Source organism: Hippocampus zosterae, chromosome 20, assembly GCF_025434085.1.
Source record: "Hippocampus zosterae strain Florida chromosome 20, ASM2543408v3, whole genome shotgun sequence".
Taxonomy (NCBI): domain Eukaryota; kingdom Metazoa; phylum Chordata; class Actinopteri; order Syngnathiformes; family Syngnathidae; genus Hippocampus; species Hippocampus zosterae.
Genome location: NC_067470.1, coordinates 12,049,693 through 12,074,014, shown reverse-complemented (window position 1 = coordinate 12,074,014; position 24,322 = coordinate 12,049,693). Strand labels below are relative to the sequence as shown.

General features: G+C 47.2%; 2 protein-coding genes across 5 annotated transcripts in view; one reads left to right on the top strand and one right to left on the bottom strand.

The window, feature by feature from the left end:
- Positions 1–23,550, top strand: part of LOC127593070 (brevican core protein-like) — a 71,364-nt gene extending 47,814 nt beyond the window's left edge. The window contains exon 8 of the mRNA XM_052054286.1: positions 23,372–23,550. Coding sequence (XP_051910246.1) covers positions 23,372–23,521 — 150 coding nt within the window. The 3' untranslated portion in view covers positions 23,522–23,550. The remainder of the gene's footprint in view (positions 1–23,371) is intronic.
- On the bottom strand, positions 12,414–23,458 carry LOC127593080 (snaclec 1-like). 4 transcript variants are annotated; one of them, XM_052054302.1, is made up of 8 exons: positions 16,229–16,394; positions 15,245–15,397; positions 15,005–15,114; positions 13,967–14,081; positions 13,546–13,889; positions 13,357–13,442; positions 12,784–12,943; positions 12,414–12,556 (listed from the first exon to the last, which is right to left on the bottom strand). In XM_052054302.1, the coding sequence occupies exons 1-6, from the start codon at positions 16,284–16,286 to the stop codon at positions 13,380–13,382; spliced, it is 843 nt and encodes a 280-aa protein (XP_051910262.1). In that variant the 5' UTR covers positions 16,287–16,394; the 3' UTR covers positions 12,414–12,556; positions 12,784–12,943; positions 13,357–13,379. The 4 variants fall into 4 exon arrangements, with proteins under 4 accessions (XP_051910262.1, XP_051910263.1, XP_051910264.1 ...); XM_052054303.1 differs by having other exon boundaries at positions 13,564–13,889; XM_052054304.1 differs by lacking the exons at positions 13,357–13,442; positions 13,546–13,889 and having other exon boundaries at positions 16,229–16,398.
- Positions 23,551–24,322: the final 772 nt, after the last annotated feature.

The window sequence follows — 24,322 nt, the reverse complement described above, 5'->3', positions numbered from 1 at the left end:
ACTGCAAGATGGAGAACAACTTGGAGAAGGTGAGATCCGCGCTCAGAAAAGAAATTGTGGATTTGGCTGATCGACGCCATTGAAGAGACACAGGCCATGGACTCAAGGCTGTCTGGAATTGTTGGCAGCCGTTCCCAAAACATCTGCTATCTGGACCTTTCCTCTGGAAGAATGTACGCATGGAAGCTAGTGCCCTACCATCACCCCCTCCCCTCCTTATCGGCCATTGACTGATAAGCCAGGACTGTCTCCATGAGAACACCTTGAAGAAGCAGCTGCGGCCAGACACGCGCACACACAACCAGACAATCACACGCGCATACACACCCTTGTCATCACCGCCTTCGTTATTCCTGGTTTGCTTCTGCTGAGCGCTCGAATGGCCTGGGCAGCTCGCCGGTCATACGCTTGTTTACGTGATGGGGTCTTTTTTCTCATAGACTTTAATTATCCTCAGAAGTGGATAGCATGTTTTTTCCCCCTCTCACTCCCTCGTGGTTTTCTTTCTCAACTAAGATCTCGGGGAGCTGTGCACACAGCGAGTACCGACAGGCCCTTTGCACTGTATCCCATGTTCGTCATTGTTTTTCATGTTTCATGTGCAGAGCGTGCCTGTTAAGTCCTACTTGCCCCATGGGGATAAATAAAGTTTCTGAACCGAACTGAACTGATTTTTGAAACACGCTCAAGTCAGTCACGAAAGCAATTATATATTGTTTGCTGTGCCGACTTCATTTCATCAGCTTTCTGTTGAAGGTGTTAAGGAAAATGGTTGATGATTTTTCCCAAGTTTTTGGGGTGGCCAAGAGCCCTCTCTCTCACAGAACTGATCCAGCTCTGCACTTAACAGCAGCCAAATTCAATCGCCCCAGTGAGAAAAAAAAATGATAAACTGACAAATTTTCAGTGCCCTGAGGATCATTAATGCAATGTCTTTATAAATTAGCCAGAGAGCACTGAGTGGAAGAAACAAATGTTGCCTCTTAAAATAGAATGATCTTTATTCACTGAAGTGTTTTGAAGATAAATTGTTATTCTCATCCTCATTAATGGCTTAACTGTATCTTCTTACACATTTTTTTGGTCATGTCGCCGGCCACCATGGGCCCTCAGGCCGCAGTTTGGACACCACTGATATCCATCCATCCATCCATCCATCATCTACTGCTTATGATGCGGCCGGGTCGCGGGGGCAACAGCTTTAGCAGGGAAGCCCAGACTTCCCTCTCCCTAGCTACTTCTTCCAGCTCTCCCCGGGGGATCCCGAGACGTTCCCAGGCAAGCTGGGTGACATAGTCTCTCCAGCGTGTCCTGGGTCTTCCTCGGGGTGTCCTACGAGTGGGACATGACCGGAACACCTCACCAGGGAGGCGCTCAGGAGGCATCCGAATCAGATGCCCAAGCCACCTCATCTGGCTCCTCTCGATGCGGAGGAGAAGCGGCTCGACTCTGAGCCCCTCCCGGATGACCGAGCTTCTCACCTTATCTCTAAGGGAGAGCCCGGACACCCTGCGGAGAAAACTCATTTCGGCCACTTGTATCCGGGATCGCGTTCTTTCGGTCACGACCCATAGCTCGCGACCATAGATGAGGGTTGGGACGTAGATCGACCGGTAAATTGAGAGCTTCTCCTCCCCGACCCAGAGGGGGCACTCCACCCTTTTCCGACTGTGGACCATGGTTTCAGATTTGGAAGTGCTGATTTTCATCCCAACTGCTTCACACTCCCCTCCGTGAGTCGTCACCTTACCGTGGTGGAGGGGTTTGTGTGTCCCAATGATCCTAGAAGCTAAGTTGTCTGGGGCTTTATGCCCCTGGCAGGGTCACCCATGGCAAACAGGTTCTAGGTGAGGGGCCAGACAAAGCACGGCTCAAAGACCCCAATGATGAAAACAATAAATGGATCTAGGTTTCCCTTGCCCGGACGCGGGTCACCGGGGCCCCCCTCTGGAGCCAGGCCTGGAGGTGGGGCTCGTTGGAAAGCGCCTGGTGGCCGGGCCTACACCCATGGGGCCCTGCCGGGCACAGCCCGAAGAGGCAACGTGGGTCCCCCTTCCCATGGGCTCACCACCCATGAGAGGGGCCAAAGGGGTCGGGTGCAATGTGAGCTGAGCGGCAGCCAAAGGCGGGGACCCTGGCGGTCCGATCCTCGGCTGCAGAAGCTAGCTCTTGGGACATGGAATGTCACCTCTCTGGCAGGGAAGGAGCCCGAGCTGGTGTGTGAGGCAGGGAATTACCGACTGGATATAGTCGGACTTGCCTCCACACACAGCCTGGGTTCTGGTACCAGTTCTCTCGAGAGGGGTTGGACTCTCTTCCACTCTGGAGTTGCTCACGGTGAGAGGCGCAGAGCAGGTGTGGGCATACTCATTGCCCCCCGGCTCAGTGCCTGTACATTGGGGTTCACACCGGTAGACGAGAGGGTCGCCTCCCTCCGCCTTCGGGTGGGTTGACGGGTCCTGACTGTTGTTTGTGCATATGCACCAAACAGCAGCTCAGCATACCCACCCTTTTTGGAGTCCTTGGAGGGTGTGCTGGAGAATACTCCTGCTGGGGACTCCCTTGTTCTGCTGGGGGACTTCAATGCTCACGTGGGCAATGACAGTGAGTCCTGGAGGGGCGTGATTGGGAGGAACGGCCCCCCCGATCAGAACCCGAGTGGTGTTTTGTTATTGGACTTCTGTGCTCGTCACGGATTGTCCATAACGAACACCTTGTTCAAGCATAAGGGTGTCCATATGTGCACTTGGCACCAGGACACCCTAGGCCGCAGTTCGATGATCGACTTTGTAGTTGTATCACCGGATTTGCGGCCGCATGTTCTGGACACTCGGGTGAAGAGAGGGGCGGAGTTGTCAACTGATCACCACCTGGTGGTGAGTAGGCTTCGATGGTGGGGGAAGATGCCGGTCCGTCCTGGCAGACCCAAACGTATAGTGAGGGTTTGTTGGGAACGTCTGGCGGAATCCCCTGTCAGAAGGAGTTTCAACTCCCACCTCCGACAGAGCTTTTCCCATGTTCCGTGGGAGACGGGGGACATAGAGTCCGAGTGGACCATGTTCCGTGCCTCTATTGTTGAGGCGGCCAATCTGAGTTGTGGCCGTAAGGTGGTTGGTGCCTGTCGTGGCGGCAACCCCCGTACTCGCTGGTGGACACCAGCAGTAAGGGATGCCGTTAAGCTGAAGGAGTCCTATCGAGCCTTTATGGCCTGTGGGACCCCAGAGGCAGCTGACGGGTATCGACTGGCCAAGCGGACCGCGGCTTCGGTGGTCGCCGAGGCAAGAACCCGAGCGTGGGAAGAGTTCGGTGAGGCCATGGAAGCCGACTTCCGGACGGCTTCGAGGAAATTCTGGTCCACCATCCGACGTCTCAGGAGGGGGAAGCAGTGCACCACTAACACTGTGTACAGTGGGAATGGGGCGCTGCTGACTTCGACTCGGGACGTTGTGAACCGGTGGGTAGAGTACTTCGAAGACCTCCTCAACTCCACCAACACGCCTTCCCTGGAGGAAGCAGAGCCTGGGGACTCTGAGGTGGGCTCTCCTATCTCTGTGGTTGAAGTCACCGATGTAGTGAAAAAGCTCCTCGGTGGCAAGGCCCCAGGGGTGGATGTGATCCGCCCGGAGTTCCTCAAGGCTCTGGATGTTGTGGGGCTCTGCACACTCTGCACGCCTCTGCAACATCGCGTGGTCAACAGGGAGAGTGCCTCTGGATTGGCAGATCGGGGTGGTAGTCCCTCTTTTTAAAAAGGGGGACCGGAGGGTGTGTTCCAACTACAGAGGGATCACACTCCTCAGCCTAAGCCTAAGGTCTATTCAGGAGTGCTGGAGAGGAGGGTCCGTCAGGAAGTCGAGCCTCAGATTGAGGAGGAGCAGTGTGGTTTTCGTCCCGGCCGTGGAACAGTGGACCAGCTCTACACCCTTAGCAGGGTCCTCGAGGGTATGTGGGAATTCGCCCAACCAGTCTACTGTGTTTTGTGGACTTGGAGAAGGCGTTTGACCGTGTCCCTCGGGGAGTTCTGTGGGGGGTGCTTCGTGGGTATGGGGTACCGAACCCCCTGATACGGGCTGTTCGGTCACTATACCACCGATGTCAGAGTTTGGTTCGCATTGCCGGCAGTAAGTCGGAAGCGTTTCCAGTGGGGGTAGGACTCCGCCAAGGTTGCCCTTTGTCGCCGATTCTGTTCATAACCTTTATGGAATGAATTTCTAGGCGCAGCCGAAGCGTTGAGGGGGTCTGTTTTGGGGGCCTCAGTATTGCATCCCTGCTTTTTGCAGATGATGTGGTGCTGTTGGCTCCTTCCCGGCCGGGCCCCATGGGTGTATGCCCGGCCACCAGGCGCTTGCCAACGAGCCCCACCTCCAGGCCTGGCTCCAGAGGGGGCCCCGGTGACCCGCGTCCGGGCAAGGGAAACTTAGATCCATTTATTGTAATCTTCATCAGGGGTCTTTGAGCCGTGCTTTGTCTGGCCCCTCACGTAGAACCTGTTTGCCATGGGTGACCCTGCCAGGGGCATAAAGCCCGAGACAACTTAGCTCCTAGGATCATTGGGACACACAAACCCCTCCACCACGGTAAGGTGACGACTCACGGAGGGGACCACTGATATACCAAAATAAAAAGACTGCCAAGTCACCTCCCGCTAACACAAGGAGCCCGCTGCACGAAAAGCACCTGTCAAACCAGCGCTCAAAATGTGTCTGATGTGATGTGGCAGGCCAGATCTGGCCCCCGGGCCTTGACTTTGACACCCGTGGTGGACATGAACACCCATGAAACACACCGGGCTCACTCGAGCCCGCTATTTTATTTTGTTTTTATTTATTTTAAACAAAGCAGCTTATGACATTTTGGTGGTCTTGAAATGTCAAATTGAACAAGAGGGCAACCATTTTGAATTTAGTTTAGTTGGTGTCTCCTTGACGACAAAAGCAGCTGTCACTTGATCCACGCGATCAAATCGTCGAAAGATGTCTCACATTTGATTTTATTCCAGGGATGAAGAAATCCATGAACCTATTTTTCATCGTAGTGGTATCGCCACCTACTGGCTAAAGCAAAAGTGGTGACATGGCAACTGGTACCGCGATCCTTCTCGTCAGGTGGAATTACTCTTTGATGTGATGAAGCCAGCAGGTTTGTCTGCTCGCCACTTATGTACACACGGACGCACCCCCAACATCAGAAGTTGAAAGGAAAAGAGCTTAACTTTTAAGGTTGTTGATTGGCCATCTTAAAGTCGGGCACGGGTGGTGCTACCGGGAGGCCGGCGGGGGCGCTAGCTTTACGAGGACACGTTTCAAAGTTGTACATCGAAAACAAAGCGGTCGTTGTCATCATGAAATCAAAGGCAAGACTCCGGGAAAACATAACGTACTGGCTTCTGTATTGTACTTTAGCTGGCAACATCAAGGCAGGCATTGCGCAACAAAACATTTCAACTTTATTTTGGACTTACCCCTTGCGAAGAGTCATGCCATTTTCTAGGTGATCCAACAGAAAAAGTTAACAGAACACATTGAACACGTCACTGTAACCCACCCCCGACCAATCGTGTACAGACTGACACAGTTCGGGGACAAACTGAATGGAGATTAGATCCCACAAACGCCGACACAAAGCCCGTACAAAAAATATTTCTGAGCAAAAGCGCACTGGCAAAGTAGAAACAGTAATCAAAGGTCCAAAAGAACCAGAAAAATAGTACATTAACAAAATTTTTGTTTGTTTGGGGGGATGGCGTTCTGTAGTTAGTGATTGCTTTCAGGCCATTCCATACAGATGCAGAGTCATTAGCAGAGAACTGTTTTTTCAGCCTCTCTGCATAGCTTCTCTTAGCGATGTTAATTTCCTTTGTCAATTGGTTTCGGGCGTGTTTGTACAGTGCCCGATCTCCACTTCTAAATGCGGCCTCTTTCTCTTTCCTGAGTTGCCTGAGTTTGGGAGTAAACGATGGCTTGTTATTGTTGAAGGAGCGTAAGGACTTCGTTGGTACACACACGTCCTCACAGAAACTGATGTATGATGTTACAGTGTCTGTGTATTCATCCAGTGTGCCCGTTGAAGTTTCAAAGACGCCCCAATTAGTGCAGTCTAAGCATTCTTGTAGAGCGAGCTTTGCTTCATCTGTCCATTTTTTCACAGTCTTAACAAGCGGTTTAACACATTTGTGTTTCTGGGCGAATTTTTGATTGTTGTATAGCAGTGGTCTAGAATGTTGCCTTCTCTGGTGGAACAGTCGATGCGCTGCTTATATCTGGGAAGTTCACGGTTAAGATGTGCTCTATTAAAATCGCCCAAAATGATCAGGGGTGACTCTGGGTATTTTAGTTCGAGTTTGTTTACTTGTTCGGCTAGCGTTTGTATCGCCGTGTTAGCGTTAGCTTGTGGCGCAATGTAAACACCGACTAAAAAAGGAGGTGAACTCACGTGGCGAGTAGAATGGCTTGCAGTTTAAAGACAGCGACTCCAGGTCCGGGCTGCAGTGTGCGTCGAGCTTCGTGACATCGGTGCACCATTCTTCGTTGATACAGAAGCAAATCTCACCACCTTTCGATTTCCCTGATAGCTCCGTGTCGCGGTCGGCTCGGAGATGTAGGTGTAGCGCGGAATCCGGGTGGCGGTCACTGAGCCAGGTTTCAGTGAAGCAGAGCGCAGCAGAACGTGCAAAGGTTTTGTTGGTCTTTGTGAGGAGAAGAAGTTCATCCATCTTGTTTGGCAGAGATTGTAGATTAGCAAATTGGATTGATGGGAGCGGGGTTCGAAATCCGCGCTGCCGGAGCTTGAGGAGCAAGCCGGCTCGCTTCCCCCTCCTCCGGCGGCGTTTCCATGCTCCGTACAGCGCAGCCGCTCCAAAAAACCTTGTGGATTTTCGTGTGCTGGTGAAAAAAGACCGAGTGTAGACTCCCCAATGAGCAGCAACTTTTCCCTCGTGTAAGTAAGCCGCTCAGGGTCACCAAAAACAAACGAAAATAACAAAAACAGGGATAATACTAGGGAGCGTGTGACCGAGGCTGCCATACCTGTCGGCGCCCTGATGACGTGTCATCGGGGGAATTCAAACTTAGAAAACGTGCTCAACTCGGCCTGAAAATGCATTTAAAGCAATAAAAACTCAAATTGAGTGTTACGCCTAAACCAAAAGACTTATGCACACATTCCAACATGTATTTAGTTCAGGTTGACGTCAGTGAAGCCAAAATGAGCATTAATTTGACCACACAACTCATTCCGATGAAGATACATTCAAAGTCAAAAACCGTGCTCAACTCGGCCTGAAAGTGCATTTCAAGCAATAAAAATTCAAATCGAGTGTGACGCCTAAACCAAAGAACTGATGCACACACTTCAACATGTTTTTAGTTCAGGATTACCTCCTGAAGCCTAAATGAGCATCAATTTGACCACACAACTCATTACTATGAAGATACATTCAAAGTCAGAAAACGTGCTCAGCTCGACCTGAAAATGCATTTAAAGCAATAAAAACTCAAATTGAGTGTCAAGACTAAACCAAAGAACTGATGCACACACTTCAACATGTATTTAGTTCAGGATTACCTCCTGAAGCCTAAATGAGCATCAATTTGATCACACAACTCATTCCTATGAAGATACATTCAAAGTCAGAAAACGTGCTCAGCTCGGCCTGAAAATGCATTTAAGGCAATAAAAACTCAAATTAAGTGTCACGCCTAAACCAAAGGGCTTATGCACACATTTCAACATTTACTTAGTTCAGGGTGGCCTCCTGAAGCCTAAATGAGCATTAATTTGATCCGTGCGCGTTCGGTGATTGGATTAGCGCCTGCTAGAGCTATCACTGCATTTTAACCTAAAATGGCCAAAGGAGAAGAAATGGTTGCAGAACTACTTTCCACACAATTTTCAAGACAGGCCTTCTGCGAAAAGCTGGATATTGTGCGAAGAGGTCGCCCAAGTCTTGCGCTAGCTAGCCTGTCCCAGCAAGCAAATGCACGGGCCGCCATTGTTATAATGTCATTCTTCAATGTTAAAAACGCAGTGGCAGGTCATGCATTTCAACCGTAGGCCTAACAGTGACGTCACATACATTAACGCAATATAGGCTCGTCAAGCAGCACTTAATTTCAGGAGCATTTAAAACCATCAAGTATGCAATTAAGAGCAGGAAACTAAATTTACAGATATTGTCAAAAATAAAAATAATTACAAATACTACATAAAATGTGTGCTGTGTGATCTTAAACAAGTCTGTCCAATAAATTGCGCAATGTCGCAATTTCATGTAAGACACCAACCACACAATAACAAAACAAACTATTCTTTGAAAATAAAGTGAACAGATCATTTGCAACAACACATGCAAGCTGAAATATGATTGGTTAAAAACTCTACCATAATAAATAAGTTATCGAGTGGCTTTCAATGTTATTTAAAATAACATTGATAGCCACTCGACAAAGTAGAAATAATATGATGTAAACAATACAGAGAATAATTTTGTTTACATATTTATGAAAATAAAATAACAAATCTATGTTATATTATATTCTCAGAAAAGTACATTTAGGTTTAGGCCAGCAGAGAAGGCCTTGCTGTCCCTGACGGAACGCCACTGTAAAAACGGTGATAGTAACAATATAACACGTTCATTATTCAAATAATAATAATAATAATAATGCATTTTATTTAAAAGCGCCTTTCATACCACCCAAGGACACTGTACAGACAATAAGAAAATACAATGTAAAAATTGGTAAGCAAGATATTATATAAAAACACAAACACTGAACAGGTGTGTTTTTAGACGGGACTTGAAAGTTGAAAAGAGGTGTGCAGTTTTGGAGGTTCCGAGGTAGGTTGTTCCAAAGCTTTGGAGCAGCGCGACTGAAGGCTCTGTCTCCCACGGTGCTCAGGCGGGCAGGGGGCACTGACAGGCGGAGGGAGGACGAGGATCTGAGGGAGCGAGTGGGGATATGCACCTGGAGAAGGTCGGACAGGTAAGGAGGGGCCAGGTTGTGGATGGCCATATATGTACTGTATATAGAAGCAGTTTGTAATTGATGCGATGTTGAACAGGGAGCCAGTGGAGCTGTTGGAGAACGGGGGTGATGTGCTGCTGGGAAGATGTTTTTGTGATGATGCAAGCAGAGGCGTTTTGAACCAGCTGGATTTTATGGAGGGACTTTTGAGGTAGGCCAAAGAGGAGAGCGTTGCGGTAATCAAGGCGGTATGTGACAAGACTGTGGACAAGAATAGCAGTGGTGGAGGGGGAAATTTGGAAATAGTGCGGAGGTGGGAATAAGCAGTGCGGGTGATGGTGTTGATATGTGAGTGGAAGGTGAGCATGCTATCCAGGATGACACCCAGACTCTTGACCTAGGGTTCAGCGGGACACTAAGGAGCTGTCGATGTTGAAGGAGAACTGCTTACTTTAGATAAAGCGGATTTAGTGCCAAGAAGGAGGATTTCAGTTTTATTAGCATTTAGTTTAAGAAAGTTTGTTGTGAACCTAGTTTTGAGTTCGGAGAGGCAAGAGGTGAGGGAGGGGGGTGGGAGTATAGAGTTTGGCTTGCAGGAGAGGTAGGGCTGGGTGTCATCAGCAAAGCAGTGAAAGTGGATATTACATTTGCGGAGAATACGGTAAGGAGGCAGGAGGTAGATGATGAAGAGAAGGGGACCTAAGACAGATCCCTGTAGTACACCTGTGCTGACTGGGGAGGGCTTTGAGGTAAAGGATTTGAGGAGGACAAACTTAGTGGGGCCGGTGAGGTAGGAGTGGAACCAACTGAGAGGAGTGTGGGAGAGACCAATGGAGGAGAGTCTATTGAGGAGGATAGGGTGAGAGATTGCGTCAAAGGCGGCGCTCAAGTCTAAGAGGATGAGGATGGAGACTAAACCGGAATCAGATGCTATGAGGAGATCATTTGCAATACGGATTACGGCAGTCTCTGTGCTGTGGCGGGGGCGGAAACCAGACTGAAGGGGTTCATAGAGAGAGTGGAGGGACAGGTGGGAGTGGAATTGAGCAGCAACAGTGTTTTTCTAGGATTTTCGAGATGAATGAAAGGTTGGAGATGGGGGGGTGGTTATCGAAGTTGTTGGGGTCAGAGCCATGTTTTTTCCGTTTGGGGGTGATAGCAGCGGTTTTGAAGAGTGATGGGACAATACCAGAAGAGAGTGAGGAGTGGATAATGGCAGATATGAGAGGAAACAGGGAAGGAAGGCAGGATTTAACAAGTGATGAAGGGAGGGGATCGAGCTGGCAAGTGGTGGGCTTGGATTTGAGTATGAGGTTGGATAATTCAGCAGCCGTGGGCGGAACAAAACTGGAGAAGAAATGACAAGAAAAAGGTTCAGACGGTGATGGATCATAAGGATTTTGTGATTGAAGTGCTCCATTATGGAGTTGCAGGTTGCTGTGGAGTACAGGTGGGGGGGGGGAGAATTTGGTGGCCGGAGGATTTTGTTCATGACGGAGAAGAGAGTTCTTGAATTTCCTTCATTGGAGAGGATGAGGTCGGAGTAGTAACTGGATTTGGTGTGTGCAATTTGGTCCTTGTATTAAGTGAGATGGGTAGTGTACATGTCCTTATGGATGCTGAGACCGGTTTTCTTATAGAGTCGCTCAAGTTGGCGCTTATTTTATTTCAATGACCTAAGAGCGGGTGTAAACCAGGGGGCAGATGTAGAGAATGAAGCAGTCCTGGTCTTCAGGGGGCGAGAGAATTTAGAATATTTGTGAGGCAGGCGTTGTACTGAGCGGTGAGGTCATCCGGGTTTGAAAGCGAATCTGGGGCCGGGGAACGGTCGATAATGGAGCAGAAGGTGTCAATGTTGATATTTTTGGTTTTACGAAAAGAAATTAGGTGGGAGGTTTTGATTGTAGAGAGACGGAGTACGGTGTTAAAAGTGAGGAGGAAATGATCGGTTTCAGGAAAAACATCAGCAGTGGGGTTGGAGGGGGAGAGGCCAGAGCAGCAAATCAAGTCCAATGTGTGGCCTTTGATGTGGGTGGGGAAGTCAATAAGACGGTGTATCGCGAGGCTCTCCAGGTAGGATGTGACGTCTCTGGTGAGTGGCAGGTCGGGGTTGTCCATGTGAATATTGATATCTCTCAGCAAAATTTAATTTGCCGAGAGAGTGGATAAGTGTATTGATTGTCCCAGTGTGGGACAAATAAAGGATATTTTATCTTATTAGGCTGGAAAATTCGTTGACAAAATTGCTATGTGGCTTCGGGGGGCGATAAACTGTGACAGTGATGGTTGGCGAGGGTCCAGGGAGTTTAAACACCAGGCATTCAAAAGAGCTTGTTGCAGGGACGGAGACAGGCAAGACTTTCCACTTCCTGCTGTGGATTACCGCGAGGCGTCCTCCACGGCCGTTGCCACGGGGATGGAAGATGTAAACAAAGTCGGGAGGAGTGGAGTTGTTCAGAGCAGCAAAGTCGTTTAGGTTTCTGTTAAAACGAGGAAGTCAAGTTTGCGTTCGGCGAGGACGTCTTGGATGAGGTGTCCCTTGTTCGTGAGTGAGCGGATGTTCAGCAGTCCAAAGTTGACGGCGGAGGTGTCATGCTTGACGGCGGCAGTGCTGTTAGGCGACGTAGCAAGACGGGCTACTGCATGGTGGTTGGACTTGCGGCCGCAGTTTCTGGGAGGATGTCGAGAAGTGGACCAAGTCGAGTTGATTGAGCCAGGGTTTTTATACTGTCTACGCGACCCGCGGTGAATGTAGCGACGTCGAGGCAGGCCAGCGATGTCAGGATGATGGTGCAATTCCGGAGGCGGAGGCTCCGGTGCAATCCTCCGGATACGGAGAAGATCCGCGACAGAATAGTGGAGCAGTCCTGTCACTGGATGATGGCAGAACGTCAGGAGTATCAGGAATAATCCAAAGGCGACGAAGTTGTGGCGCCCCATAAAGAGGGAGAAAGGCCGGTGTGGTGACAGCTGGTAAGCTTAGGCTACCGGCGTTAGCCTGTTGACTAAGTTATGAATTGGGGTTTGATTGGTCAGGTGAAGTGATGATTCGTTACATCAATCACAATCAGAAGGAATATCTGAGCTTTGAAAAGTTTGGAGTGAGAAGCGGCGACAACACGCCAGCATCCTCTCACCCCAGAAGCTTTAAATACCCATCAACTCTGGTGAGTTTAATAAGCGTTTTGGGGGTTTTCCCCCCATATTTTTAGCTCGTGGTGTGCCGCGAGATTTTAACAATGGGAAAAAGTGTGCCTTGGCTAAAAGGTTTGAAAAACATTGCTTAAATGAGACATAAACATGCAATGCTCAGGTTTTTTTGAAGTGCATTTGTTCCACAGCAACCAAACATGGACTCATGCAGATTAACGGTCAAGAAACCCCCCATAGACAATATGTCGATTGAAGAAAGTGGGGCTTCTGATCTGGCCACGGCGGTCACATCATTTCAGCCTCACGTCCTTCAGCGACAGGGTATCCCCGATCGTTAGTGCCGTAATGCTTTGCGGGTCTCCAACCCAGTTCACGACCTCCAGCTGCTGGGCGCCGTCGACGCTCAGGTGGAAGCGGTCGACGTGGCACCGGATGATCACCTGAATGACACTCAGCAGTATGAGCAATGTGCTGGCGAAGAGCTCTTTCACTGTCAATTCTAGACAAAACGATGGGCTGGTTGTCAAGAGGTCTCTGGTATATACGTATAGTGCACTGAAATTGATGTAAATGACCATCAGATCACCTTGCTGTCCACCAATAAACAGTTACGGCAGTCATGGAGATGTATGCCAAATGACACCGTCGACGTCGTGATTGAGCTGACCTCAAAGTTGTGTCCAGGTCCAAAGAGGAAAGAGTCCATCTCTTTCTCCTCGATATTTTTGGTCCCATTCAGGTCGGCGGTCAGAAGAATCTTTTCGTCTTTCACGCGAAAGACCAGGAGCAGTGCAGTGTCGTTGGCCGCGACCAGCTCGAACATCAACCTGCAATATTTACTCATTCAGGTGTCTTCAAACTAGGAATGTACAAAAGACAATTTGGTCGGCTTTTCGATGTGTGGGTTGCGAAACGATTCAAGGACGCTTCGTTGTGACAGTGACCAATGATGCGATTACATTTGGCATCAGTTCAAGAGAGAATAGTGCAACAGATTTTCAGGTTGTCACTTGATGTGCATTCAAATCAACTTGTCAGGCCTGGCAATGTGCCATTTCCTTCTGATCTATCTCCACTAAAAGGTCATTGCATAGGTATCTCGATACATTCCAAAGTAGAACATACTCGCATCTTTAAAAAGATAACACGGGATCTTCCGGTTCAAAACAATTTGTTTGACGCACAAACATGTCGCGGGAACTGATTTCCTTGTGGGAACGGAGGTTGGGAGGCTACGTACTCTTCGGCCATCGGTATGACTTGTCATCTGATGGCGATGCTGCTGCCCACACCGAGCAGCCCCAAAAGGTCAACTCTGAATCCATCCTGCGCGCACACGATTTGTTACAGTCAAAAATGAAATTCAATAACAGTCCAATGTTAGAACTACTCCTCGCTCTGAAAAAGGGCTGTCGTGCATAATACACACCACAAGTCCGAAACTCACCGGATGAGGCGCCAAAAGAAGTAGAACCGGACCTTCCGCGTCATCAGGCATGTGCGTCAGAGAAGAGTTTTCACTCCAGTGTGTGACATTACCTGGTCCTGATGTTGGCAGCTGGGGAGGAGGACACGTGGGAAGACTGGGACAGGTAGTCATAGGAGGATTAGTCGGACAGGTCAGACGGGGGACAGGAGGACAGGTGGTAGGAGGGGCACAAGTAGCACAATGACACTCAGGACAACTACAAGGACGACACTCCAACTTGGGACAAGGACACTTATCACAGGTGCACGCAGGACATGTACAGGTAGGACAAGGGAAGCCATGGCCTGCAGGAAAGGAATTTAGGTTGAGCGCACACATTCCCTAAGAGGCCAAGTACGTGACGCATTCATGACTCTCGGACCTTTTTGACAAATGAATGGCAGGGCTTTGCCGCAATCCATGTCGGTGAGACGTCGGTTCCCTCTCACCACAACGCATTCATGGTGCCATGGCTCAGGATCCCAGTCGAGGAAGTCCTGTACATTACAAGGGATGAATGTGATTTGAGCATGTGTCGGTTTCAGGACATGTTCCTCATAGCCCTTGTGACACTAAGCAACCACCTCGACAATTATCCAAAGTAACATGATTTTTGGGGAGCCTGGACTAGAAATGTAATGAATGACTTGCTCATTAAGATTTTTACACTCTTTTGATAAAAATAGATGATTTAACACGTACCCAATTCAAGGGGCTGCAAAGGATTACCCTCCATTTCTTGGGTACATTTGACCCGAGTTGTTTCACTGTTCTATAGTCACTTGTATTCTTTGGCATTTGACTCAGCATGACTTAAGATTTGTTCTTGGTTTTGCTGTTCGGTGCTTTCTACCGTCTTTGTTACCGATTTGCTTTACTGTTTGTTGGATATGTTAATTGCTCCATGTACAGCACTTTGTATGCAGTGATGGCTGTTTGAAAGTGCTCGAGAAATACAGTTGAGTTGAGTGTACATGTCAATAGACTCCATGCTGCTGGTGGTTGAATTTTTTTTCAAAGTACATTTTTGCAGCTAAAGCTTATTACTGACACCAAGAGCAAGTGTGTGTGCGGCATGATGTCCTTTATTTTTGGATCCTTTGACTGCCTAAAACATTAGGTTGAGCGCACACATTCCCATCAAATGTATCTTCCTGTTGTGTGCTTTTCTAGCCTTGTGACCTTGGTTTTAGTCCGGGTTTTCTCATCTTATTGGCAAATTCCAACAATGTCCTTGCAATAAAGCTTCACCAGAGTTTAAAATTGATTTTTATTGTTCAAATGTTTGGACGCCAGTACGCTGTCAGCACTTCACTTCCATCCACTTCCATCAATGTTGATATTTCCACCTTTTTCTTGTTATCACCCCAGATCTTACTTTTTGCCAAATAAATAAGAATGCGGCAAATCATTCACTTACCACAGAGCTTCCGTCAGTAAAAGAAAGGGACTTCCTCCACCAGAAAAGCCAATAGCGGTACCACCCGATATGCATTCCCACCCATGTGTTCGCGGAGCCCTCGCTCAGGCCTTTGGGAAAGGCGAACAACAACAACACTCACAGCAATTAGTTTGAGCACAAGAACACGACTCACATAGGTGGACGTCGTGAAGCATTGTGTCCTGCCATTGGCAGGACTCCCCAAATCTTAATGCTCACCATTCAAGAACACCACCTCGTGGTGTGCGTGGAAGCTGGCCAGGTGACCACCCTGTTGGACACAGTGCTCCTCGGCCTGATGCCAACATCTGGGCATGCTGAAGAAGCGGAAGCAACCCGTGCCATATCTCTTCCACAAGCCGCTCTCAACGTCTGAGGACAGACACATTTTGAGCGGTCGTTTGACAGGGGCTTTCATTCAGGGGGTGCTCTTTGTATCAGCAGGAGGTGGCTTGGCAGTCTTTTGGCCAACCGCTCCTGAGTCTTCTTCCTTTCATAACTTTGCTGCGGTGAATTGGGAATTTCTCCATTGTGAGACTAATAAAGGTATTTCTTATCTTATCTTATACAAGCGGTGTCCAAACTGTGGTCCGAGGACCCCTAGTGGCCCGGCACATGACCCAAAAAAACGTCTAAAAACATACAATTAAGCCATTATCATGATAAGAACAGCATTTTTATCTTCAAAACACTGCAGTGAATAAAGATCATTCTATTTTAAGAGACAAAAATAGTTTCTTCCACTTTGTGCTTGATGGCTGATTGATCCAGACGTCACATTCCCCATTGTGGGACAAATAAAGGATATCTTACATTAATGATACTCGGGTAACTGGTCACCTTCGTTTTTTTTTTTTTTCTTTTTTGGTTCTGTTTATGGCCAAGCGATTGGGCTGTTGTTAAGAGGGGTGTTAGGCACCCCCAAAAAAATCAGCTACTTTCCTTAACACCTTGAACAGAAAGCCGATGAAACGAGCAGTACAAACAATGTATAATTTCTTTCTTGACTGACTTGAGCTTAAAAAAGTTGATGAATTTTAAGGGGGCCTTTCATCCATTTTTTTTTGCATCAAACCTTTGGACATCCCTGTTGTATACATGACAGACTTGCAGAATGAATCATATTAAAGTTAATACAAAATATCGACTGGTAAATAAGACTCTTCTAAGGGACCAGGCATTTTTTTTCTCTTCCATACTTACACATGACCGAAGACGCGAACAAGCTGAGCACGCAGGCCATCAGCAGACATGGCGACATGGTGACTGCTACCGTGGTCCGTCACGAGGAGAAGAGATACGCTCTGGTCAGGTGGAATTACTTTTCTGGTCAGGTGGAATGACTCTCCGATGTGATGAAGCCAGCGGGCTTGGCTGCCGAATTTAAGCACAGTTCACACGGAACAACATGAAGAGTTGAAAGAAAAAGGGCTGCCCTTTCAGTTCGCCAATGAGCCATCACAAAGATGGGAACGGGCGGTGCTACAGGGGATTCAGCGGGGGACACATATCAAAGGTGTATACCACTAACAAAGCGGTTGTTGTCATCGTGAAATCGAAAGAAAGGCAAATGACCCCAGTAAAGCGCAATGTACTGCTTGCATCTGTGCTGTACTTTAACTGGCAACATCAAGGAAGGCGTTTTGCAACATAACGTTTCAACTTGATTTTGTATTTGCCCTTTGTCGTGAGTTGCGTCATTTTACTGTCTTTGTTATGAACTTGCTGTTTTATTGTTGGATATATGATATTTGCTCCACATACGGCACTTTGTATACAGAAATGGTTGTTTTAAAGTGCTCTATAAATACAGTTGAGTTGAGTTGAGTAGAGGGAGGGGGGTCCAAAAGACAAAGCCAGTGACCATAACAGAACACATTGAACACGTCGCTCCCACTCGTTGCCAATCAATCACAGACAGATGTAAAACTGTAGAGGTCAAACGACACCCCTTACCAAGCATTCAGAGTCGAGTGTATGGATACAGTAATCCCTCGTTTATCGCGGGGGTTACGTTCCAAAAAGAACCAGTGATAAACGAAATCCGTGAAGTCGTGAATTTTATTTTTTTACAGTCATTATACAGTATTTAACTATATATACAATGAAATCAAAGACCAAATCTTCTTTTCAGGCCCCATTACAAAAAAAACAAACGTTTTAAATAAATATCATAGTTTTTGGAAATACTGTACTATCGAGACACGTCGCCGCCGATGCGTTCTGATTTCAAGGGTGAAAAGCACTAAAAAGTAAACGGCACTAAATAAAATCTGTGAAACAGTGAAGCTGCGGAAAGTGAACCGCGTTAGAGCGGCTACTTTCCAAAGTATGTCAAATATGTAAGTGGGAACATGCACTGTATGTACAAGCCCCCCTCCCCAAAGAATCAAGAGAGAGAGAGAGATATGGTGTCCCATATATCGTATGAGATAAGATAATAAAACCTTTATTTGCCCACACTGGGGAAATTTCCAATCTACAGCAGCAGAATTGAGGGTGGGTGGGAAGGGTATTGCCTAAAAACAAAGTATTGCCTTCACAAAACAAATACAACACAAAATATAGTTTTTTTTTCATACAGCACAGGTGAAATTTCTTTCCGCTCAACCGCAAGAGAGAGAGGAGCCGCTGCGGGTACCCGCTCCGCCATCAACAGAACAGTAAACATAAAATGACAAAATAATACAACTCAACACAAAAGACTGTCACGTCCCGTGTTTGCCAGCAGGGGGCAGGCCCTGCTTGCCCCCTGCACACCTGTCACCCATTGGGGACACATGCTTTATTTGGGCGCTCTGGCAGTCGACTCACTGCCGGAGTATTCCACGCCGTGCCAATTCTCTCGCCCATTTACTATTCGACTTTACCTTAAAGCCTTGTAGCTGTTATTGCGCGGCTTGAAACCCTCTTGTGTGAGATCATATTCGTTCACCTAAATTATTATCCTTGCTATTTTTTCGCAAGCGTTTTCTGTTGTCTCCTTATTTATTTCCTGGTCCTTATTTTGACCAGCGCTTTTTGTTGTTCTTCCGGACGGGTATTTTGTGTTTTGTATTAAACCTCTTTTGTTCTCTGACAAACCTTTTCTGTGTCTGCTATTTCGGGGATCAACTACTGGTTGTTTTTTGTTGTCCTATCGCTTCGGGTACAACGTGACAAAGACACACACAGTCACGCAGTCTTCACCACTTTTTCTGCATACACTTTGTTGTTTGAAGCTGTTATCGATGAAAGAGGAGAGATTTCAAGTATCCTGTCACCAGTCAGCGGGGGTGCCCATTACTTCGACATCGCGGACTGAATCGCGGAAAAAACAAACAACAAGGTGTGTGTCTTTGTGCGTGTTAGAACTATATTTTTTAAGTTAATTTACACTGCACCCTAATCATCCTATCAGTCTCATTTTCAGAAAAAAGTATTCAAAAAATAAAATAAAACAAAGCAGGTAAATCTTTAACCGACGGTGGCGTGTGACCTGCATCACAGGAAGTTGTTCGCCCTCAGCAGTCTGCAATTGCAGCTTGTCTTTTTTCGTTATCATTCGGAGTTTGTTTCATGTACAATTCACCGAGCGCGCGGGGAAAGAATAAGAATCTCGAGGGCCCAGGGAAGCACTTTAAAACGGTACGTGTGAGCTACAACGGGGGCGGTCGCGGGATGTTGGTTGATCTATGTCGATCTTTGGTCCAAAACGTTTGGCCACCCCTGCACCCCTCACAGACGTTATGCTGAAAATGTGCGCATGTCAGCTACAAGCTAAGTTTGAAAGCAAACAAGATGCTGCAGCATCCATTGACGAAAAAAGAGATTGGCTCACATCTCCTGTCTTATGTCAATCCAACAACAACAATGACAAGCGCATGTCTCAGGAACACGACTGCCAAAAAATGACCTCGAACATCCATCCATCCATTTTCCGAACCGCTTGATCCTCACTAGGGTCGCGGAGGGTGCTGGAGCCTATCCCAGCTGTCTTCGGGCAGTAGGCAGGGGACACCCTGAATCGGTTGCCAGCCAATCGCAGGGCGCACAGAGACGAACAAGCATCCACGCGCACACTCATACCCAGGGAATATTTAGAGTGCTCAATCAGCCTGCTATGCATGTTTTTGGAATGTGGGAGAAAACCGGAGTACCCGGAGAAAACTCACGCAGGCCCGGGGAGAACAAGCAAACTCCACACAGGGAGGCCGGAGCTGGAATTGAACTCTACACTGCGAAGCCGATGTGCTAACCACTGGACGACCGGGCCGCTGACCTCAAACATCACTTCACAAATGATTTTTATAAATGGGCATCAACAACCAATAACCCAGCGGGGTAAAGGCCGGAGCTGGAATTGAACTCTACACTGCGAAGCCGATGTGCTAACCACTGGACGACCGGGCCGCTGACCTCAAACATCACTTCACAAATGATTTTTATAAATGGGCATCAACAACCAATAACCCAGCGGGGGCACCCTGACATCAGTTTGATGTTGAATATCGGTTCAGATTTTGACTAGCATGACAAATAGCCTTCAGAAGCATTTCACTCATATGATTGTAAAAAAGTCGGAATAAACTGTCCATCTCACATCCAATTACGGCAACATCCAATCTTCATCAATATCGTTGAAACCAAAACAACACAGAGGCCCAAACTTTGACATTAAATTGATGGCTCATATGCAAGCCAGTTACGTTAAGGCGGATGGGCTGACATACCGCTTTGCCCCGTTTCAACAATTGTTTGCGACAGAACTGACGAGGAAGAGAAAAAGAATATGCATCTTCATTTGAAGAGTTTGGAATCTTGTATAAAACGGTTCAAATGGCTCTTTCGTTGCCGACACGAAGGTAAAATGGCCCTCGCACCATTGAAACGTCGCTTCTGTGCAAAACGTGCGTTCGATGGTCACCTAAATTCATGTTGACATCTTTACTTTTTGTCACATCCACCTCTGAAAACATTCCATTGATTGCCCAAGTATGAAGGAGTTGAGGGTGTCTTCATCGAAGCGCTCAGAGCAAAGCTTATGTCGCTTCAACGCTAGAAACACGTCGTCCATAAAACACGTGACATGTCTTGCCACATGACACAATGCCTCACTTAGAAAAATGTGCAGGACTCTTGCATGCAAACGTGTTCATCGCAAATATATGGCTGCCGACCGAACCTTATTTTCAGTCACGCTATTATAAGACTGGCCATTAATAAAAGAAAAATGATGTCACTGATTCTTCACGTCTTTGTGGTCTGCAACTCAACATCAGTATTTCTCAACGTGGAAATAGCTACGATGATGGCATGAGAATAAGAATAAGAATCATTCAAATTTTATTTTGAGAAATACAAGCCTCAAATGGGGGTGGAGGGGGGACTCAACTCAACTGTATTTATAGAGCGCTTTCAAACAGCCATCGCTGCATTCAAACTGCTTTAGATGGAGAAACTAACATATACAATCAAGCAATAAATCAGTAACAACAACACAGCCAGCCTTATTAAGAGCTGGACTCATCATGCGTGATATGGGTGTCGTCGGTACAGCGTTCTGTTCTCTGACTGTTGACCTGGTGGCAGTTTTGCTTGAAACATACCATTGAGATAGAAAAAGGAAGGTTTTGTAAAGGCAACGAAGGGAGTCATACAAACTCGTGCTTTACCGTTAATTGCCTGTGAAGAAAATAGTGTTTGGCTCCACTCTGGCCTTGTTATTTTACCTTCGGACGCAACATAGTTCACAGGTGAGATACGATTAAAGGGACAAATAAAAACACGCACACGCACACACACACACACGCACGCGCGCGCACACACACACACACACACACACACACACACACACACACACACACACACACACACACACACACACAAACACACACACACACACACATGATTTTTGTTAATGTACTATTTTTCTGGTTCTTTTGGACCATTGATTACTGTTTCTACTTTGCCAGTGCGCTTTTGCTCAGAAATATTTTTTGTACGGGCTTTGTGTCGGCGTTTGTGGGATCTAATCTGTTCCCGAACTGTGTCAGTCTGTACGCGATTGGTCGGGGGTGGGTTGCAGTGACGTGTTCAATGTGTTCTGTTAACTTTGTCTTTTGGATCACCTAGAAAATGGCATGACTCTTCGCAAGGGGTAAGTCCAAAATAAAGTTGAAATGTTTTGTTGCGCAATGCCTGCCTTGATGTTGCCAGCTAAAGTACAGCACGGAAGCCAGTACGTTATGTTTTCCTGGAGTCTTGCCTTCGATTTCATGATGACAACGACCGCTTTGTTTTCGGTGTACAACTTTGAAATGTGTCCTCGTAAAGCTAGCGCCCCCGCCGGCCCCCCGGAAGCACCGCCCGTGCCCGACTTTACGATGGCCAATCACCAACCTTAAAAGTTCAGCTCTTTTCCTTTCAACTTCTGATGTTGGGGGTGCGTCCGTGTGTACATAAGTGGCGAGCTGCGCTTAAATTCTGCAGACAAACCTGTTGGCTTCATCACATCAAAGAGTAATTCCACCTGACGAAAAGGATCGCGGTACCAGTCGCCATGTCACCACTTTTGCTGTGGGCGTGTTTCATCAGCTTGTTGGCGTTTCCCGTCATGTGTGAGTGTGGATGAAAAAAAAAATGCTTAATACCTGCGAAGAGTATGTTTCCGAGTGGATTTTTGTATTAACAGGCACTTTGATTGTGTCATACCGCAAGTGTGCATTACATATATACAGTAATTGTTGGTTACATTCAAAATGTAGTCAACATTTACAGATAAAAGCGTGAAGCCCTCAGTATTGCCTTCACTTTAAGTTGCACCATAATTTCTCAACATGGAATGGTGGTACAAGCTGCAAAGGTGAATGTTTATCAAGTCAACTGCCATTGAATTGTCTTCATTCGGGAAAGGATGCTTCTGTCCTCATGGACATATGTATCTATGAGCTCCAAAAAAAAAGGGAAGGGCAAAAGTTGAGGATAAACTGTTAAAAAAATGTGATCAAGCTTCTTGAGCAAGACGAAAGCTCAATTGATTTTACTGCTGTCCCACCATGAAAATCACATTTTAAAAAAACAATGAATTGCCCAAACTTTGCACACATGACAGCGGTTACCTGCCATTCATCTGTTCAACTAAAAAAAAACAAACAAACAAAAAAAAGTTCCTTGAGTCATGAACGCTCAACGCACAATGCATGTCTTTGAATGTGTGCACTGACCCAAAATCCTTCCCCGTAGCCATGGGCTACCTTTGTCCTTCATGTCCCGTGTGTCCCTGTGACAAGTGTCCATGCCCTTCGTGTCCCCCTTGTCGTTGTCCTAAGTGTCGTTGTGCGACTTGTGCCCCTCCGACGACGTGTCCCCCTCTTCCTCCTATGACCTGTCCTCCTCTTCCTCCCATGACCACTTGTCCCAGTCTTCCTACTTGTCCTCCTCCCCAGCTGCCAACATCCGGACCAGGTAACTGGAGTGAAAACCCTTCTCTGACGCATGTGCCTGATGACATCAAAGGCTTGGGCAAACTTCTTGTGGCGCCTCATCCGGTGAGTGGGGGATTTCTGGCGTGACTTCTGAAGAACGCGTTTCATATCACGAATGACGGACTTTTGCTCAGACTGAGTACAAGCATCCGGGTTTCAGCGTCTTAAACGATTCCACATCATTTGCATTTCCTTTGGTTACCCTTGAAAATTGTATTTGCGCAGCTCGGATTCAGAGTCGACCTTTTGGGGCTGCTCAGCGTTGGCAGTAACCTCGCCGTCAGAGGACGAGCCAAACCGATGGCTGAGAGGTATGTGGCCACACGCCCGACAAAGAACGATTTTACCGTGACAACATGTTTATGCGGCTTGGAGACAGCGAATGGATGAATATTGCAGGCTAATCTTCAAGCTGGCCATGGCCGACGACACGGCGCTGCACTTGGGCTTTCGCATCAACGAGAAAACGATTATGATGAGCTCTGACCTGCATGGTACTAAAAGGGTTGAGGAGAAAGAGGTGGCCTCCTTCCCCTTCCAACCCGGCCAGGATTTTGAGGGTAGAAATCATTGCATCGTTCTACGAAATCTCCATGACCGCACTATCTGGTTCCTGGTGATCTGATGGTCTTCAATTTTGGTTTTTGAGAGTTTGTCCATTTTCAATAACCACGACAACCTTGCTCTTCGTGTGCACAGACGCGGACAGACAACCAGTTGGGGTTTTTTTTGTCTCGGAAAAATGTGTGACTGGTTCATGAGTTCTTAGTCAACTGCAGCTCACCATTTTTTGGGTGTTGAGATGTACAGGAAAAAGTCATTGACTGGTTCAAGCATTCTTGGCAAGCTGCGTAGCTCACCTTACTGGCATGTCATTCAGATGATCATCCAGTGTGACATCGACCGCTTCCACGTGACCGTCGATGGCACCCACCAGCTGGAGTTCATCTACAGGGATGCAAACCTGCAAAGCATCACAGCACTAAGAATGTGGCATGACGTGTTGCTGAGGGACGTCAGGCTGATGTGACGTCTCCGCCGTGACCAGATCGGAAGCCCCCAGCTCGCCGTGATGTGAACAGCAGTTGAGTCGATTCTAACATGACTGCTCAGTGCTGCCAATCTCTGTGATCAGTGATGACTAATAAAGCCGCTGAAGAATATTTGCTTGGATGAAAAATAGTTTTTTCTTCAGGTATTTACTCGGAGTGGTGTGTGTGTGTGTGTGTGTGCGTGTGTGTGTGTGTGTGTGTGTGTGTGTGTGTGTGTGTGTGTGTGTGTCCGTGCGCGTGTGTAGGCGTGGGGGTCGCTGTACTGGAGCTACAAGAAATGAGGGGCCTTTGTTGCCTGAGCCACTCTGGGGTACTGGCAATTTGAAGGAAATGGCCAAATAAACCTCTTAAATACAGTTTAGAATTGTTTTTTGTTTTTCAAAATGTGTTTTTTTTAAAATGTGACACTGGCTCATAGCTGACTCATATTTTCCAGGGAAGGCCACTGAGCCATTTTGAAGACAAAACCCCCACCATTAACAAATACAATGATCATGATGGCAAGCATGAGATGTGTGCCATGTTTTATAAGTTATCACGAATGTTAAGACCAGGCAAACGTGAGCGGCGGGGAAAATAAAGGCTTTGCTTTTCATTATTATGAAAACAAATTCTAGGGTGACTTCAATGTGTTGCCTCGCTATAAAAAAAAGGTGGACTCCATGTTTTAGCACGTGCCTTCTCTTGTGCTGTTACATATACCACCAGGTGTTCATAGATTCAGGTAAGACAATCTAAGGCCATTTTTTATTTTTAAAATTACAAATCAAACATTGGTT

Bases quoted from the DNA above. Each gene is read 5' to 3' on its own strand.
- LOC127593080 (XM_052054301.1), bottom strand. From the start codon at position 16,286: ATGTCGCCATGTCTGCTGATGGCCTGCGTGCTCAGCTTGTTCGCGTCT. The intron at 15,398-16,228 runs GTAAGTATGGAA...GTCTGTCCTCAG, and splicing joins GTTCGCGTCTTCGGTCATGT to ACGTTGAGAGCGGCTTGTGG. The intron at 15,115-15,244 runs GTGAGCATTAAG...CCTTTCCCAAAG, and splicing joins CGAGGTGGTGTTCTTGAATG to GCCTGAGCGAGGGCTCCGCG.